General features: G+C 47.0%; 1 protein-coding gene across 4 annotated transcripts in view; it reads right to left on the reverse strand.

Annotated features, from left to right (window-relative positions):
• Positions 1 to 9597: 9597 nt before the first annotated feature.
• TOM1 (target of myb1 membrane trafficking protein) overlaps positions 9598 to 16600 on the reverse strand; it is a 335348-nt gene continuing 328345 nt past the window's right edge. For all 4 annotated transcript variants that reach the window (XM_085601392.1, XM_085601391.1, XM_085601394.1 and 1 more), the window contains 2 exons: positions 12092 to 12131; positions 9598 to 11653 (listed from right to left, as the gene is read on the reverse strand). In XM_085601392.1, the coding sequence (XP_085457518.1) occupies positions 11508 to 11653; positions 12092 to 12131 (186 nt within the window). In that variant the 3' untranslated portion in view covers positions 9598 to 11507. The remainder of the gene's footprint in view (positions 11654 to 12091; positions 12132 to 16600) is intronic.

The following is a 16600-nucleotide window of genomic DNA, read 5'->3' on the forward strand; positions in this document are numbered from 1 at the left end:
AGAAGGAAGTCTGTGAAGGGCATTTCCTGTAAGCAGTCAAAGCAGCCAGATGAACCTTAATGGAATGGAAATTAAGGCCAGACTGCGCCAGATGTAAAAGGTATGGAAGGATGACATCTTCCTTACATGTTGTCGGATCAAAGTTCTTGGACTTACACCAGATACAGAACCTCTTCCACTTGTAAGCATAGGATGTCCTAGTGGAAGGTCGCTTAGACTCCTTCAGTATGTCCATACAATCGTTTGGTAGATTCAGATGGCCATATTGCACTATTTCAGGAGCCATGCCGCCAAACTCAAAGACGAGAGGTTGGGGTGCACCCGCCCCCCGAACTTCGTGAGAAGGTCCGGCCTGCACGGCAACCGCATGTGAGGAAGGAGAGACCGGTGAAGAAGGTCCGTGAACCACCACTGCCTGGGCCACTCCGGGGCGATCAGGATCATCCGCGCCCTGGACTGGGACAGCTTGATGAGCACCGCCGGAATCAGGGGAATGGGTGGAAAAGCGTACAGAAAGCTGTTCGACCAATCGATCCATAGCGCATTCCCCAGCGTCCCCCGCTGGTAGTACCTGGATGCGAAGTCTCGGCATTTGCTGTTTTCGGCGGTGGCGAACAGATCTAAGTCTGGAGTCCCCCACCTTGCGAAGACTTCTCCTAGTACTTCGTCGTTTATGACCCATTCGTGGTTTTCCTGAATCAGCCAGCTCAAGGCGTCCGCCTGAGCATTCTGCACCCCTGGCAGATGTGTGGCCGTAATCGTCAGTCCTCAGGCCAGCAGCCAGCGCCAGATCGCCTGCACCTCCTGCGACAGAGTGTGCGATCTCGAACCCCTCTGCTTGTTGAGGTAATACATCGTGGTTGTATTGTCCGTCTGTATCAGCAGCGAGTTGGTCTGGAAGGACGGAAGGAAGGCCTTCAGTGCCAGGAAGACAGATCTGAGTTCCAGGAAATTGATGTGGTACGTCGATTCCAAAGGAGACCACCTTCCTTGAATCTGCAAGTCCCCGGAATGCGCTCCCCAGCCCTGGAGAGAAGCATCCGTCACGACACTCGTCGTGGGAATGTCCTTGTGGAAGGGAACCCCCTTGAGGAGGTTTTCCGCCGAACACCACCACTTCAGAGACTGAAGAGCATGCAGCGACAGTCGTATCTTGTCGTCCCAAGAGCCTGTCCTCTGATCCCACTGATCCTCCAAGCACTCCTGCAGTGGTCTCATGTGGAGCCGTGCGTGAGGCGTGAGTAAGATACAGGAGGCCATCGATCCCAGTAGAGAAGACACCTTCCTCACTGTCGTCGATGGAGCAGTCCTGAGGTCCTGAGCCTTCCGAAGGAGTGATAACCGTCTCTCCTCCGAAGGAGACACGCTTGCTGACCGCGTATCGATGGAGGCCCCCAGGTACTGTATGCACTGGACCGGAGTCGTGACCGATTTGGACATGTTGACGTGTAACCCCAGCTTGTGTAAGAGAGCGCACGTCCATCGGAAGTGATCTTGTGCTTCCGAGAAGGATGAAGCCTTGATCAGCCAATCGTCCAGATACGGGTAGACAAATACCTTGTTCCTCCGCAGGTGTGCCGCCACCACCGCCATGCACTTCGAGAAGGTCCTGGGCGCAGACTTTAGCCCGAATGGCAGTACTGTGTATTGATAGTGATTGGCGCCGACATGGAAACGCAGGAACTTCCTGTGCTTCCGTGCTATGGGCACATGGAAGTACGCATCCTGTAGATCTATGGCACAGAGCCAGTCTCCCCGTTGCAACTGAGGGTAAATCTGGTGCAACGATAGCATGCGAAACTTCTCTCTGCGAATCCATTTGTTTGCCTGTCGCAAATCCAGAATGGGCCTGAACTCGTTCTTGTCCTTCTTGCGAACGAGGAAGAACCGCGAGTACAGACCTCTTCCCCTTTGAGACAGAGGTACCTCTTCTACCGCCTTTTTTCTCAACAAGATGTCTGCCTCCGCCTGGAGCTCTCTCAGCTGGAATCGAGAGCTGACCGGCGGAATCGCTGGAGGCGGGCTGATAAACCGAAGACTGTATCCATTGCAAACAATATTCAGCACCCACTTGTCCTGAGTAATTTTTCTCCACTCTGCCGGAAAAAATTGAATGCTTCCCCCCACTGGAGTGGGTAACGGTTGAGGGGGAAGTAACCGCTCAGGGTCGAGACCCGGCCGGGCCCTTGGTAGTGGTGGTAGCCTGCTGGCCTCCCCTACCCCTCTTGCGCTTCTGGAAGGGCTTGCGGAACTGCTGCTGTTGTTGCTGCTGCTGTCCCGAACCCTGCCCACGCCCTCTGCCCGAAGACCCGAACCGCCTTTGGAACGGGCGCTTCTTCTTCTCCGCCTTCTCCAACCCGACGGCCGTCAGGGTTTCCGCCTCCGTCTTCATGCGGGCCATCTCATCATCCGCATGTTTCCCGAACAGGGTTTCCCCCGAGAAGGGCAGGTTGGCCACTCTTTGCTGCGCCTCTGGCTTGAGGGACGTCAGTCGCAGCCACGAATGCCGCCTCTGGTGGACGCCATGACAGTATGCGTGGGCGGCCAGCAAGGATACGTCCGCCGCTGCGCCGATCACCTGATTAGAAACCAGCATGCCTTCGCGCACTGTCTCCAAGAAGTCCTCCTTCTTGTCCCGGGGCAGCAGGTCCGCATACTGCTGCAGGGACTCCCACAGGGCCCGGTCGTAACGGCCCAACAAAGCCCCCGCACTCGCCGCCTTCATGGTGGTGGCGGCGGTCCCACACACCTTCCTGCCCGCAGAGTCCAGCCAGCGGCTTTCCTTGTCCGGCGGGACCGTTGACGAAGGGGCGGTCGCATGTTGCTTCCTCGCTGCCGTCACGATGACCGAATCCGGCTTCGGGTCCACTCTCAAAAAGGTAGGGTCCGACTCCGGGGCCCTATACTTTTTCATGAGCCTGGAGGGGGCGGCCTTCGTCGTTGCGGGAGTGAGGAACAGCTCCAACGCGGGTTCCACCAGTCCTGGTACAATAGGCAGTAGAGGGCGAGACAGATGTTTCTTATGAAGCGTCTCGAATATCACGGATGTCGTGGGTGTTGGAACCGTCACCGTGATACCCAACTTTGCTGCCCCTCTCAACAGCACCTCCTGGAAAGAGACCAAATCGTCCACCGGAGACACCCTAGTCCCCGGTGAGTCCGACAGCGTCGGGGAAAAGTCTCTGGTCGAGGAGCGCGTGTGCGACCTGGACCTGTGCCTCCTACGGCGTCGTCCTGAGTCCGACGATGACCGTCCACGGCTCCGTGACCTTCTCCTCCTGTGAGAGCGGGAGCGCGACCTCTTCGGCTTCGGCCTGTCCGCCGATCTAGCCGGTCCCGGCGACCGCGGGCGTCGTCGCTTCGGGGTTCCCTGCGGCGGAGTCGGGTACCTCGGAAGGGAAACCGACCGCGGGGGAACCGGCGGCGGTCCCACTGGAGTGCGTGGTAGCGACCGAGGTGGGGGCGGCGGAGGCAGTGTCCACGGCTGTGGAGGCGGTGGCGGTGGAGGTGGTGGCGGTGGAGGCGGCGGCGTTGGTGGTGGTGGAGTCGCCGCAGGCGGTGGGAGGGGAGGAGGTGAGGGAGGCATCCGAGGAGGCGTATACACCACAGAATACACCGAGTCCGGTGACTCTCTCTTCCTCGACGGCGACCTTCGCCTCGACGGCGACCTTCGCCTCGACGGCGACCTGTGCCTCGACGGCGACCTGTGCCTCGACGGCGACCTTCGCCTCGACGGCGACCTGTGCCTCGACGGCGACCTGTGCCTCGACGGCTACCTGTGCCTCGACGGCTACCTGTGCCTCGACGGTGACCTGTGCCTCGACGGCGACCTGTGCCTCGACGGCGACCCGTGCCTCGACGGCGACCCGTGCCTCGACGGCGACCTTCTCGACGGCGATCTCCTCGACCTCGAGCGTCTCGACGCCGATCTCCTCTTCGGCGGCGACGTCGACCGTCTCCTCTTCATCGACGGCGAACGGCGATCTCCCCTCGACGGCGAGCGCCGACGCCGGGTCTGATCTCGACGCCGACTGCTGGACGGCGCCGAGGACGGTGTCGTCGCCGACGATGCCGATGTAGTCGACGGCCGCCTATTCAGGTCCCTCGACGCCGATCGTCGACGCCGCTTCTCCCCAGAGCCCTGGGGGGACGGCGAACAGACGGTGGTCATCCTCCTCGACATCGCCGTCGACGCCCTCGACGTCGACGGGGAGTGGGAGCGCTTACTGGTCTTCCTGCCCCTGGGGAGCTCCCCAGAGGCCTCAGTATGGGCCAAATCAGCCCCTCCAGACCCACCTGGTGCCTTCAGTCTTCTCTCCTCCAGAACTTGAAGCCTGATTTTCATTCTGTCCCTCAGGGTCCTGGCAGAGAACGAGTGGCAGATGGTACAGTCTTCAGGCACGTGGGACTGGGGAAGGCAACCTATACACACCTCGTGTGGATCAGTTTTAGCCTTCTTTCTACCATATTCCGGGCACTTGTCGAACAAGCCAGGCATGTTGACAGTACCAGCTACTAAGCACTTGAAAAAGTGACAAAAATTGACAAAATCTCCAATAAACCCTTGAAAAAGGGAGAGCTCAATGCTCCAGGTTCCTGCTAGCAGGAGCCGGAAAAAAGAACTGAAAGTAAATGGGACCTGCTGGGCATTCTGGGATACTGGGGAAAGTTCTGGAAATCTGGAAAGTTTTCTTAAAGGCACAGTATCCTGTTCTAAGCCACATAATGGCAGCCTATGGGGCTTGTCTGTCCACTCCTTCCTCTCTATCATTCCAGAGGCTTTTGCTGGTAGTGGCAGGGTTTTTTCCTATGTGGAGAAAAACTAGACAGGCAGTGCTGTTTGTGGATGTTGGTGGAATTTTAGTTGAAGTACTGGACAGTGTAGCCTGTGGGTATAGGCTGCATTATCTGTCTTTAAATTAAATTCTCTCTTAAAGGTGTATGCAGGTCTGCATGATTTGTCACCTTTTAGAGATTATTTTTTATTGCTCCGGGGTCCACGCACATGGGCGGGACTATTCACTAGATTATGACTATACACAGAGATCCCCTACTACAGAATCGCTTGAATTAAACGAAAACACTTGACAGTTCCTTACTTTTAGTAGAGAAGTATGAGGCCGCCAAACTTAACTGGGAAGGACTCCGGAGCAACCATCTGTATCGGCCACACCAGCAGTTATCCCAGACCTCATACAGCATAGATTTATTTCTAATATTTTTAGGGCATTTTTTTGTCCGCCGAAGCCCCTCACCTGTCCTCTCTTTTTATCTGAGGGAAGTGGAAAACATCTATTGTCACGGACATGGACTGGAATAAAATATTGACTCACCATTAAAAAGTAGGAAGCAACTCGAGCTTCCACCTCACTCAAAATCAGTATCAGGTTTATCTTATGCCAAAAATGCAGAAAAAATACATCCCACCAAATCGCAAGAATGCCTGAGGTGACAATATGATGGCGCAATTTTTTTCTCCATATGACTAGGTTGTACCGAGTTGTGGAGGAATATTGGAAATAGGCTGGAGACTCCTTAAAGAGCAGGACATGATTACCCAGTCCTTCAAACATTGCATACTTGACCTGAAAACTAGACCAAAAAGGAATTGTTGTATTCCTGTTGCTGTTGTAGGCCAAGAGGCGGATATTGATACATTAGCTACAGCCATTAAACCCCTCTCCGAGGTATGTGGAGGCAGAATTGGTGGGAGGGCGGGTGGCTGGTGCTTGAAAAGATCTGTATGTCTCTGATGAGAAGTGATAAAAGACTGACTGCGGTCTTTAGAGTTTGGCAGGAAAGTTGGCTGCACGGGGAAAGGGGTGAGAAAGAGACGGATACTTCACAGGAAGTGGTTTTGAGAGACCACCCGAGAAGATTTGACGGTTAGTGTGGAAACTGCACCATGATGCAAACTGGGCATGTTTTCTTTATTGCCAATGTTCTTTCACCCACAAATGTTTTTGCCAGTCTTTAAGGGACAACAAAAAATTGTTCTAAAACAACCTTAACCACGGGCAACTATGCTGGCCACATTCCATCATTTTTGTTCACTGGGTTGTTGCAGACAGAAACCTAGCATAGGAGAAATAAAGCTTAGCCCTGCCTCAAAAAGGGCAGTTCAGCCGAAGTTGATAAGCCACGTCCTCCATGAACAGAGTGATTCACTTATATTCAACCCCTGTAAAATCGTGCAGGTGGGCTAAAAATGATGAAACTGAATGTACCCAGAATAGTAACCTGAGATTCAATGTAATTGAAACATTTCCATCCATCACTTTTGATATTATATGCAACCAGGCTTTGGAAATTAGAACATTTCTTGTTTATTAGCCTGTCATCTGGGGACATCATATGTAGGCCTTTTTGTCAAAGATGAGCAGCCGCTACCGACAGTCCTTTCATGAAGCAAGAGCTGGTTTGATGTGGAGTCCTATAACTCTACAATTGTGACCTGGTAATGTTCCTGACCTTCCATAAAGCACAGGTACGCCTTGTGTCTGCGGGGTATTGGTCTGTGGGAATAAGTTTGCTTCTGATGGATCATGAAATGCAGGTACTTATTGTGCCTGCGGCGCGTCTGTCGGTGGAAATGCAACTGCTCATGACCTGATAGCATCATCCCCCTCTCCATAATGTGTGTGGCTGTAAAGAGGGGCTGTGGGACAAGCACCCTGGCTCCCACCCAAACCTCCCTTGGGCGGATTCTGTCCCTAAAGAGGCCTTGCGTGAACTCTTGGCCCACCCCACTCACCCACCAGAACCATTCTAGAGAAAGACAACACCATTGCCCATCATCCCCTTCTGTTGACCTCTCCAGCAATGTCTGCCTCTACCTTGCTTAACAAGAGTCTATATACTTCCATTGAACAGCAGTAGTACAAGCACCCGTGCCTCAGCAGCACTGCCATACTTGGAAGAGGTGGTACTTGAACCTCATTTTGTTTCTGTGCTTCTTGTGTCAAGCATTTTTAACCAATCATAGTGTTAGAAGAATTAGACGCTTAAAATCTTGGATTATTAGATGCTTACATTCTTGGATTATTTCACCAACTACTTCATACTTGGGAGAGAATTACAGACATGACAGAGGTGGAAAATTTAAACAAACAAGTCTTGCTTCTTCGTCACCATAGGAAACCCCTCTGCTGCCCCTTGCATAATGAATTCAAGTTGGTCTAGCCATTCGATGGATCCATTCACTTCCTGTACCTCTTCTGAGGATTCAGCTCTGTAAATACCCTAAATGCTCAACATCTTTCCATACTCTGATCCACTTCCCCTTAAAGTTAAACCTCTTCAAACATGCCCTTCTTCAACAACCTCCATTCTTGGGTTCTTTCGGGCAATAAAATCCAAGACTGGCCTTACAAGTCTGGGTGTTTTCAAATGCCTTCACTACAAGTTCTTCCGATTCTTGGTGCTAACACATATTACCCCAACTATAAAGCGTCATCAAAGTAGATCTCCTTTTATCTAGGTGTGTACTTTTTCAGTGTGGAACCAGGGTGTCAGTTCCCAAGTCTCCTGGCCAATAATTCTTCAAAGGTTATAATTTTACTGGGATTCTCATTAGTATGAGAACAGAGTCTTTTTTGAGTTACGGTTCACGTGTGTCAGTCACAAAAGTTCCTTCTATGGACCAATTTTAGTGCCTTCAATGTTTAGTTTTTTAAAATTGTATTTTCACTGACAAAGGCTGTGTGTCCTTTCATTTTGGAGGCAATGTGTATCGGTATCCTTGGTATGGGTTTCATGGTCTATGTTGATTGGACTTTGGCTCTTCAGCATTGGCCCCTCCTTAGACCCAGAAGACCCTCCTTTTCTAACCATCAGTTACCTTTGAGACCAAGGATTTGCTTCTCCTTCGTTTCTCTCAGTTGTGGCTATTCCGATGGTGTGCTGACACAAAGGTTTGAGTGGCTTTCTTGTTTAGGGGTGCTGATCTTCACAGAAGTGCCAAAGTGCCCTTCTGAGTTTTAGAAGCCACACACTACTTGTTAGTTTTTTAGCACATCTTTGTCCGAGATCACTACTTTTCAAGAACACAAGTATCCTCCTACTCACCTTGCGGAAAGTTCAGGTTAAAAACTGTTGAGCTACGAAGGCTTAACCAGGTGCTTTACACCATATCTTCTGACAGGGGCAAGTGCTCAGTCTCGGACTCTGAGCCCCTGTCAGAAGATATGGTGTAAAGCACCTGGTTAAGCCTTCGTAGCTCAACAGTTTTTAACCTGAACTTTGTGCAAGGTGAGTAGGAGGATTCTTGTGTTCTTGAGATTTTCTCCACTTTATCACGGGCAAAACCTAAACTGAATTAATTCAGACTGTGAAAAACTTTTCTACCATAAGAAGCACAAAATAACCATCTATCTGTTGTCGCTCCTTAAAATAAAGCCCAGAATCGTGTAGTTGATGTCCACTAGATAGCTTAAAGTGCCGTTGATGCAGGGGGGAATCCAGGAGTAGTGACTGACGTTATACTGGGGTCCCAATATTGAGTCTCCCATTGTCGGGGCCAACAATGAAAAATCCTAAGAAAAACAAGTTGTTCTTTTCCAACTAAGTACTACACTGCAGTAACAAGCACAGCATGTGAATCTATAATGGATTCATCAAACAAAATCATAATTTCAAAGTCTGTTCAGCTTAAGGCGGTGGCAAAACAGGTGCTGTTAAATATCTCCTTGGTACCAAATACAGTCCCTGCAGAGGCTGTATCAATATGTTTTTCAAAAGAATCCAACATGGTTTGGGAATAAATGGGGACCTGGAGCAAGGCGCGCTGTTTCTTGTCTGTTTTTGGAGTACTTAAATGATGGTGTTTGCAGACCTGAGCTCAAATGTACTGCACTTTGGACCCGCTGAAGGCATTTCATGAAATTCCATCTCGATTAAGAGGATTAACACAAATCCGGTATTACCACGAAGGGATCTTCGTTGATCCAGGACTAAGCGGAGTCACTGTACCAGGGCACATAATTTTCTTCCCTAGAGTCCTGGGCCTTGGATTAAATGCTGAGACAGGAGTCACAGCTACAACTATCATGTTGGGCCACGAAACACCATATACAGTGGCTGCACAAGTCTGCTTCCGACAAGAATTGCACTCGCATATCACAGTATTTGAACGCAGAGGTCCTTTTGATCATAAAGTCCAAAGAAATCACAGAAATAGGCAGCGTTTGGATAGAACAGTGAACATCAGAGCTGGCTACAAGCATCACAGCATATGGTAAGAATATATAAAACAGATGGGGACGCCAGTGGTAGCACCACTGATACCAAACAATGTCTTCATCAGAGGGCGCAATGCCACGACACCGGAGCAACAATTAGGAATATGAAGTGTAATTTCCTCCCTCCATGACAGCATAGAAATGCTGCCAGCACGGATATTTCAGAGAGAACGATTCTGCAGGTGAAACATAATCCATTTAATATTGATGTGTGTGTACATGATGTAGACAGCCCGGGTGTTGCTTTATTTAGCATGCACAAACAGATTTACCAGCAAGTCATCCATTTTTGTCTTAGCTAGACAGGAGGCAGGGCATTGTCGTTGCATATACACTTATGACGCGACATACCAGGAGATGTATAAATATCTATTTTATTTGATTCAGTGTCTCAGGAGCAATCATCATTGGAAAGAGTTAGAAACAAAAAGATTCATCAAAGAGCCACAAAGCGCAACAAGAGCACACACAGCTGCACACAGACAATCCAGCGGTCTACACACTTAGAAATAGGAGGAGGAGGCCAGTAATAAAAATGTGGGCAGGAGATGACCAGAAAAACACACTTGGACATGATAAACTGAGGCGGCCCAAAATGGACACCAAGGTCCCATGTATCGATAAGAAAGGGTCCTGCCACTGGCGTCCTACAATACCTTGTTCAATTGGGGTCACCACTCATTACTTCTCCCCCACAAGAACTGTTGAAAGATACCATCATGCAGACTATTCAAATAAAATAAAAAAACTTACTACCTTAAAGACTTTGATGAAACCATGAGAGTGTTGATCAAAAACTGAGGATACCGCAGGCAAGCATTGGGTAAATGGATCCCCCAAGTTGGTGGCAGCAGTGGCCTTTCTGAATAAGGGCAAAGTATTGAACAGGAGCACTTGAGTTAGGGGACCCACTGACATGCTGACGGCAGAACAGGGGAACGAGCAGCATTTGGCAGCAGGAGGGCGATACAGGCACTACAAGCAACTAAACTGCTGAAAATGAGCATATGGGTGGCAGAAATGGGTCCTGATACTCATTGTCACCACCGAACCCTGATCACAGTGGCCCAAGTGACAACAGGAATAATGTAGCAGGAAGCTAATGATTCAAAAGCACCGCACCACAAAGCAGCACACCGCTTAGTAGAGACATATTCTAGCTAGTAACGATTGCAGTGGCTGAACGCAGAGAATATACCCTTTGCACAGAGGTGCAATATACAGAGGGCCATTCCAATGACAGCTAGCAATTTAAAGGGAAACTGCAGTGGGTGCCCAATATGGTGATGGGGAGGAGGGCCTTGATGCTAAAAGAGGCAGCCACAGGAGGAGCACTGGATTTGGTGTGGTAAGGGGACCCAGAGTGTGGTGTATTTGCAGGTATCTAGCTTAGTGCCTACTGTTACTGCACCATGCAGTACTGGGGCAGTTATCACACCAACAGGGAGGGGATGCTTGCTAGCGGATCAACAATTTTGAGCACAGGGCCTTAGGTGGTGCAGTAGGATTCGTGAAGGCACTGCGGTTTTAAGGCACTCAGTTTGACAACAAAAGTGAGACACTGCCACTAACTACTACAGTTCTTGTGTCTGCTCAACTGTTGATTACCGCAGTCCAAGGAGAAATCTGCTACACACATGAAAAATAAAGTGCACATCTAGTGAAGTGACAGCACTGGAACTCCAACGCGGACAGCTAAGGCACTGATATGGCAAAGAAAGCTGTTTGCAGAAGTGAAGTAGCTCAATTGCAGAAGAGTGCTCACCTTGCTCGCATGGAAAGGGATTCTACAAGAGAAAGGCACAATAGTACCAGGAGCACTGAGCTTTAGCAACAGACATAACAAAATCTACTACAGTTTTGAATACCCATTGTAGGAGCAGCACTGAGTGGGCCTTGCTTAAAGACACTGCAAAACTTCAAACACCTATCTGGTGTCAGAAGTGGGAGTCTATTAAAGATACTGACATTGCAGTGAGTGTTCAAACTTCTGATGCACTAAGGCCCTGAGAGCAAGCAATGCGCATAGTAGGAAGCGGACATTAAATGGTACCGTATAATTCTTAAGTGTGCCACTTGCCAGCATGTACAATGGTGAGGAGGGCATGGGATAAAGTAAGAGTTGCAATAGCAGCTCCAGACGCGGGTGGGCATCCGTTAGTGGGATACAAAGGCAGTGCTGGTGATGCACCTGTAGTTATTCACCGCTCCCTCCCACTTCAGCAGATCCTTCCTCCCAAGTCATCAGCAAATAAAGTCCAAGTTTGCTCATAATCCAAACAGGGAGTCTTCTTCTTTCTCACGCTTGCTTAGGTTCGTGTTGAGGACTGGTCTAGGAGGCTCACTGGGTGGAGAGGGGAGAACTGGAAGCTGGTCAGCTGCTTTCGCTCGAGATTCCAAGAACTTGTCAAATTCTGGAAGGGAAAGAGGTAAGATCAATCACATGAGAGAAACTACTATGCATTCAGCATCTGAAGGAACGACTGGCTAAGTATGAGGAGGGCAGTCTAAAGTCAATATTTCAAATTAGATGAGTCCAAGACAAAGGAAAAAGCCTAACAATACAGGGGGAAATGAGAAGAAAAATAATCTTTTCTCTGAAATGCCTTCGGCCTCTAGTGAAACAAGTCCATCGCCTAGGTGAAAAGCCATGATCTCCACTTCTAAGATAGAGGGTGACTTACAACCTTCGCAGATTGCCAATTAAGATAATGTAATATTTTGAATAGTGTCAAATATACTTAATTCCAACTTTTCACTAAATAAAGCATAACTTGGAGGATCATTTTTTTTGGGGGGGGAGAGGGGTGCTTAAGGGGTTCATAAACAAACGAAATTAAGTCAATGGTTACCTTCACTGGTGACCCCTTCAGCATCCTCAGCCTCTTCATCCTGTCAGATAAGGAAGAGAAAAGAAAGGGGCTTACTACTGACAGGCGGCATTGCTTATTACTAGAACAAGATTTAACCCAGTTCTAAATCTCAGGAGAATTCAAAGGAATCTTGGTATTAGGGAATCTGTAGAGCTAGGGAAAGGTCTCACCTTCCATCCATGAATTTATATAGTGAAAGACAGATTGTTTCTTCCTCAGATATGTAAGATCCTCCTCCCTGGAGACCTGTTTTGTTTTACTTATCAACTCCTCCTAGCTCCCTCCTATTGGGTTAGTACCATTTGCTAATTCTATTTTTAATTCTCTACAATAAGTTCAGATTCTCTCTCTAACGCCACGGGCCCATGTTAGCTCATTTTGCAATATCTCCCTTTTTCAAAACCGAGACATTTTAGAGACTTCTACACTATCTATTCGTATCCAAAAAATATTCATCTCTGCATGTGCTTAATGTGTCCACCCTATCAGGCCCGTTACACTCTAACTGCCTGCACCATTGAGGAAGATGGGAGAAAAAGTCGTCTTTTTTGACACCTTCCTTCTTTGAGGTCCCAACTCTTTTTGCCCTCTATGCCGATCATTTCAGCACCATATTGAAACAGTGGCCTTATCAAGGCCACAGGGAGGGCCCCCATAACAATTATCAAATTTCTTCAAACCCCCTACCGATGACAGTGCCTTGGCTTGCGTCAAGGCAAAGTGATCCTTCCATCCTAAATCATGAGTGCACTACACCCCTAAATATTTCTATTTTATGACACGCTCATTTTGACTTTATTACCCAGCGCAAGTTTTTCCTTAGTTTCTCTTTTCCATGTTTATTTTTTTTGCAAAAGCTGCAAATATATCCAATTATCTCTGAAGCCCAACTCCTGTCAAATCAAAGATTACTAAATAGTCTGCATAGATATGACAGCAATATGCATGCCATTCTTTTTTGGGCTGAACGTATTTGATTGACTGAGGACTTTAGGAAGATCAGCCAAAAACAAAGAGAACAATGTAGGTGACAATACACACTCTTGTCTCAGGACATTTTTTATATTAATTCTTTTGGTAAGGGATCCTTCCCTGTCTAGTTCAACTTTGGCTCAATTATCCCAGTGGAGTGTCTGCAAGATTAAAAGCAAATCTTTGAGGGATCCCATATGTCATTAATGCTCCCCATAGTAAAGGTTGATTAACAGAATCAAATGCAGTGCTGAAGTCTACAAAACAACAAAACAGGACTCTACACTGTTCTCTAGATGCCTTAGTGGTGGTCCATAAACTAAAATAGTGGTTAATCGTCAAGTGGTTATCCTTGACCCCTGTTCCTGTGGGATAATATAGTTTACTTCAGCCCACTCCTTTAACATACCCAAGAAGTTTTTTGAGAAGACCTTTCCACTTACATCCAACAGGTGTATTTGCTTGTAGTTTCCTGGGAAGGCATACTCTCCTCTTTTTTATAAATAGGTTTGATCACTGCTCCCTTCCAACTATCCAGAAACATTCCTGTCAAAAGTATTTCCTGGAAGAGTGTATAAAACAAACTGGTCCACCATGCAGTGTTTGTTTTTATTATTACTGACGGCTGGTTATCGGGACCAGCAGCCAGAGTAAGTTTTAACATTTCAATTGTTTTTTATGAGTGCTAGCTCTGTGAACCTCTCCTTTTTCTATGCCTTAATAAGGAATCTTACAAGGCACTGAATGGTTCCGGCATCATTGTTGTAGGCCCCCTCTAGTAATTCTATCCATGCGTTCTCACCCACGGAGCCTGACATTTGTCCCTGGGAATTTCCCATCCCACTCTGTACCAACCTTTAAAATGTCCTTATATTTTTAGTTTATATTGTCTCCATCATGGCTTCCAAACATTTTGCATTTGATTCCAGCTTCTTCCTAGTGACCAGATTTTTAAATTCTTTCTTTAAACTGAGAAGACGTAAACCCCCGATTTTATTTCTTGAGTGTCTATTGAGTCTTTCGAGCCTCCGAATATTACTTTTTAAGATACTACATTCTTCATCAAACTAACTATTCCTGGCCTGCTTCATGGATTTAAGTTTTATTGTGTAGTGTTGAAAGCTGTCACTTCAATTTTTAGACAAGCGTCTACCTTTTTTTATTATATCTTCATACCAGGTTAGAAAATCCAAGGGTACCGTCCCAGATATTAATCCTTCATATTTATGTTGAAGGGCCTTTAATAGACTAAGATGCCTCTCTGAGACCCTTGCTCTCAAACGCTCAGAACATCCAACCTTTAAAGGGAGATCCCTCGTCTGCCTAAGGACAGTATCCAGGTTAAGGGCTGTACTTAATGGGTAGTGATCACTCCCCTCCAACTGTAGAACCTCAATCTTTCTAATTAGGTCAAAATACCATAACTGTACAAACGCGTAATCAATTAGGCAATTCTGATTACCATAATGAAACGTTTTAATTGCAGCAAGGTCCCCGGACACTTGACCATTTGGGTTCAGAAGGCTTTTAACGTAAACAAGTCTACCAAGGCTACCTCCTTCCCGGAGGCCTCGTTTGACGACAAGCAAACACGTATATTAAAAGCAGCTAAATAATCCTAACTTTTCCTCCACAATCTCGGAGACCAATTCATGGTTAAAATCTCCCATCAAAATGATCAGGTCTTGGGGGTACTGTAGACCTGTATTAACCACCTCCTCTTTTAACACTTCAATATTTCCTTTGTATGCATGTAGTCATTCAGAATGATGATGCATTTCTTTCCCATTTTTGCATTTGCCAATTTTATACCACCAGCGAGTATGCAATTGCACGTGTCTTAACTTCCCATACACTTGAGGCGATTTTGGTGGACTCCAGTGTTAGCAATCCCCCCGAGGGACTTCCTGAAGTATTACCTACTGCCTTCATGGTGACCCCCCCATAAAGCCATCTATCTGTGGAGGCTCTCTGCATAGCCATGTCTCCTGGAAATCAAAATTGTATACTGCTCAATTATTTCTCCAAACACCTGCAACATCATTATGTTGTTTAACCCATGAGAATTCCAGGAGAAAAAGGTTATTCTGTGCAGGGAAACCCATCCCTAAACAACATCACCCACAGCCTCATCCCAAACCGGGCAGTTATACCTATTCTGATTGATGGAAATTCCCCAATAGCTGTATCCATCCTCTTCAGGCAAAATAACTTGAAGTCTACCTTCCTTGCTTTCCTTTATGTGCCTATGTCTAACATGATATTCCTGACGACCCCACTAAACATGGTTTGCCTCCCGGCCTCCGTGGCATTTCAGAAAACCCTGGCTTTTCAGGTCCTATCCCCACATTGGAGACATCAAACTCCTTTTGATCATTATCTTTGTTATGTAAACAAAAATCACCATTCTGAGTGAATGTGGTATATTAGCAGGAAACCACCATCTCTATCCACACAAAGTGAGAAGATTGTGCCTAGCCTGGGGTCGAGGGACATCTGATAAGATCTATCTAGAACTCCTGGAAGTCAATCAGCCTCGAGCTAGAAGCCATGTACAATTCTACCCAGAAACACGAAGCAATTGCATGAAATGCCAGGTGGACCTCTAGTTTTGGAGCTTCAGTGTTGTGAAGTGGTGCAAAGAATGCAAGAAAGTCTAGATAAATCCAAGTAGGATCCACAATTTGGGGGACAAAATGCAAAATCAAGAACATTCACAGCAGTGATGGGACTTAAACTCTAGTACAAACAAAATTCATGTCTGTGTCTAAGACTGAAGGTGATAACTAATTAGGAGTTACTGTAAAGTACATCCTCATTGATGGGCACCCAACACGGAGACGTCCTACTCCATTTCCAACAAAAAGTGGCAGATATGCAGTCAAGCTTCCTTTCTGTTTTTAATCTACACAGCAGATGTTAGATAGCTTGTTTTTAACACTTCTTAATTTACCCTTGAATTTAAGAAACACAAGTTGCCCACCCTTGTCAGCAGATGATTGATAATACATCAGTAGGGCTTCAAGGAAGTTCCACTGCTCTGTAACTTTATTCCAAAGAAAGGTTTTTAGTAATAAATACTAAGAAAATTAAGGCCATGTGTATTAGAAAGTGCAAGTCAAAACTTGAGAATGTTTGGTTTATAAATAATGAAAAACTAGAAAATGTAGAAGAATATTACTGCTAGGGATCTTTTCTGACAGTATGTCTTGTATATTCAACATTTCAGGGCGATACTTTATTGAACTACGTTAATTCGACTAGGCAAAGAGTGATTAGACATTTGAAACAACTTCATAAGGTCAATATACCATAATTCTCCTTGAAGTACGGTTTAGAATGGGTGGATATTAAAGGGCTTGGTCTGAATTTGTGGAGGTAGAATCAAGAGTCTTGTAGAAACGATTAAGGGTAGGGATAGGTTCAACAATCGTAGCCATAAGAGTAAGATCTTACTAATTATGTTGGCTAAACCTAGATCTGAGTTTTTAAATTGAAGAAAGGGAAAAGGTTACA

The sequence above is a fragment of the Triturus cristatus genome, chromosome 4_2 (genome assembly GCF_964204655.1).
Source record: "Triturus cristatus chromosome 4_2, aTriCri1.1, whole genome shotgun sequence".
Lineage (NCBI taxonomy): Eukaryota > Metazoa > Chordata > Amphibia > Caudata > Salamandridae > Triturus > Triturus cristatus.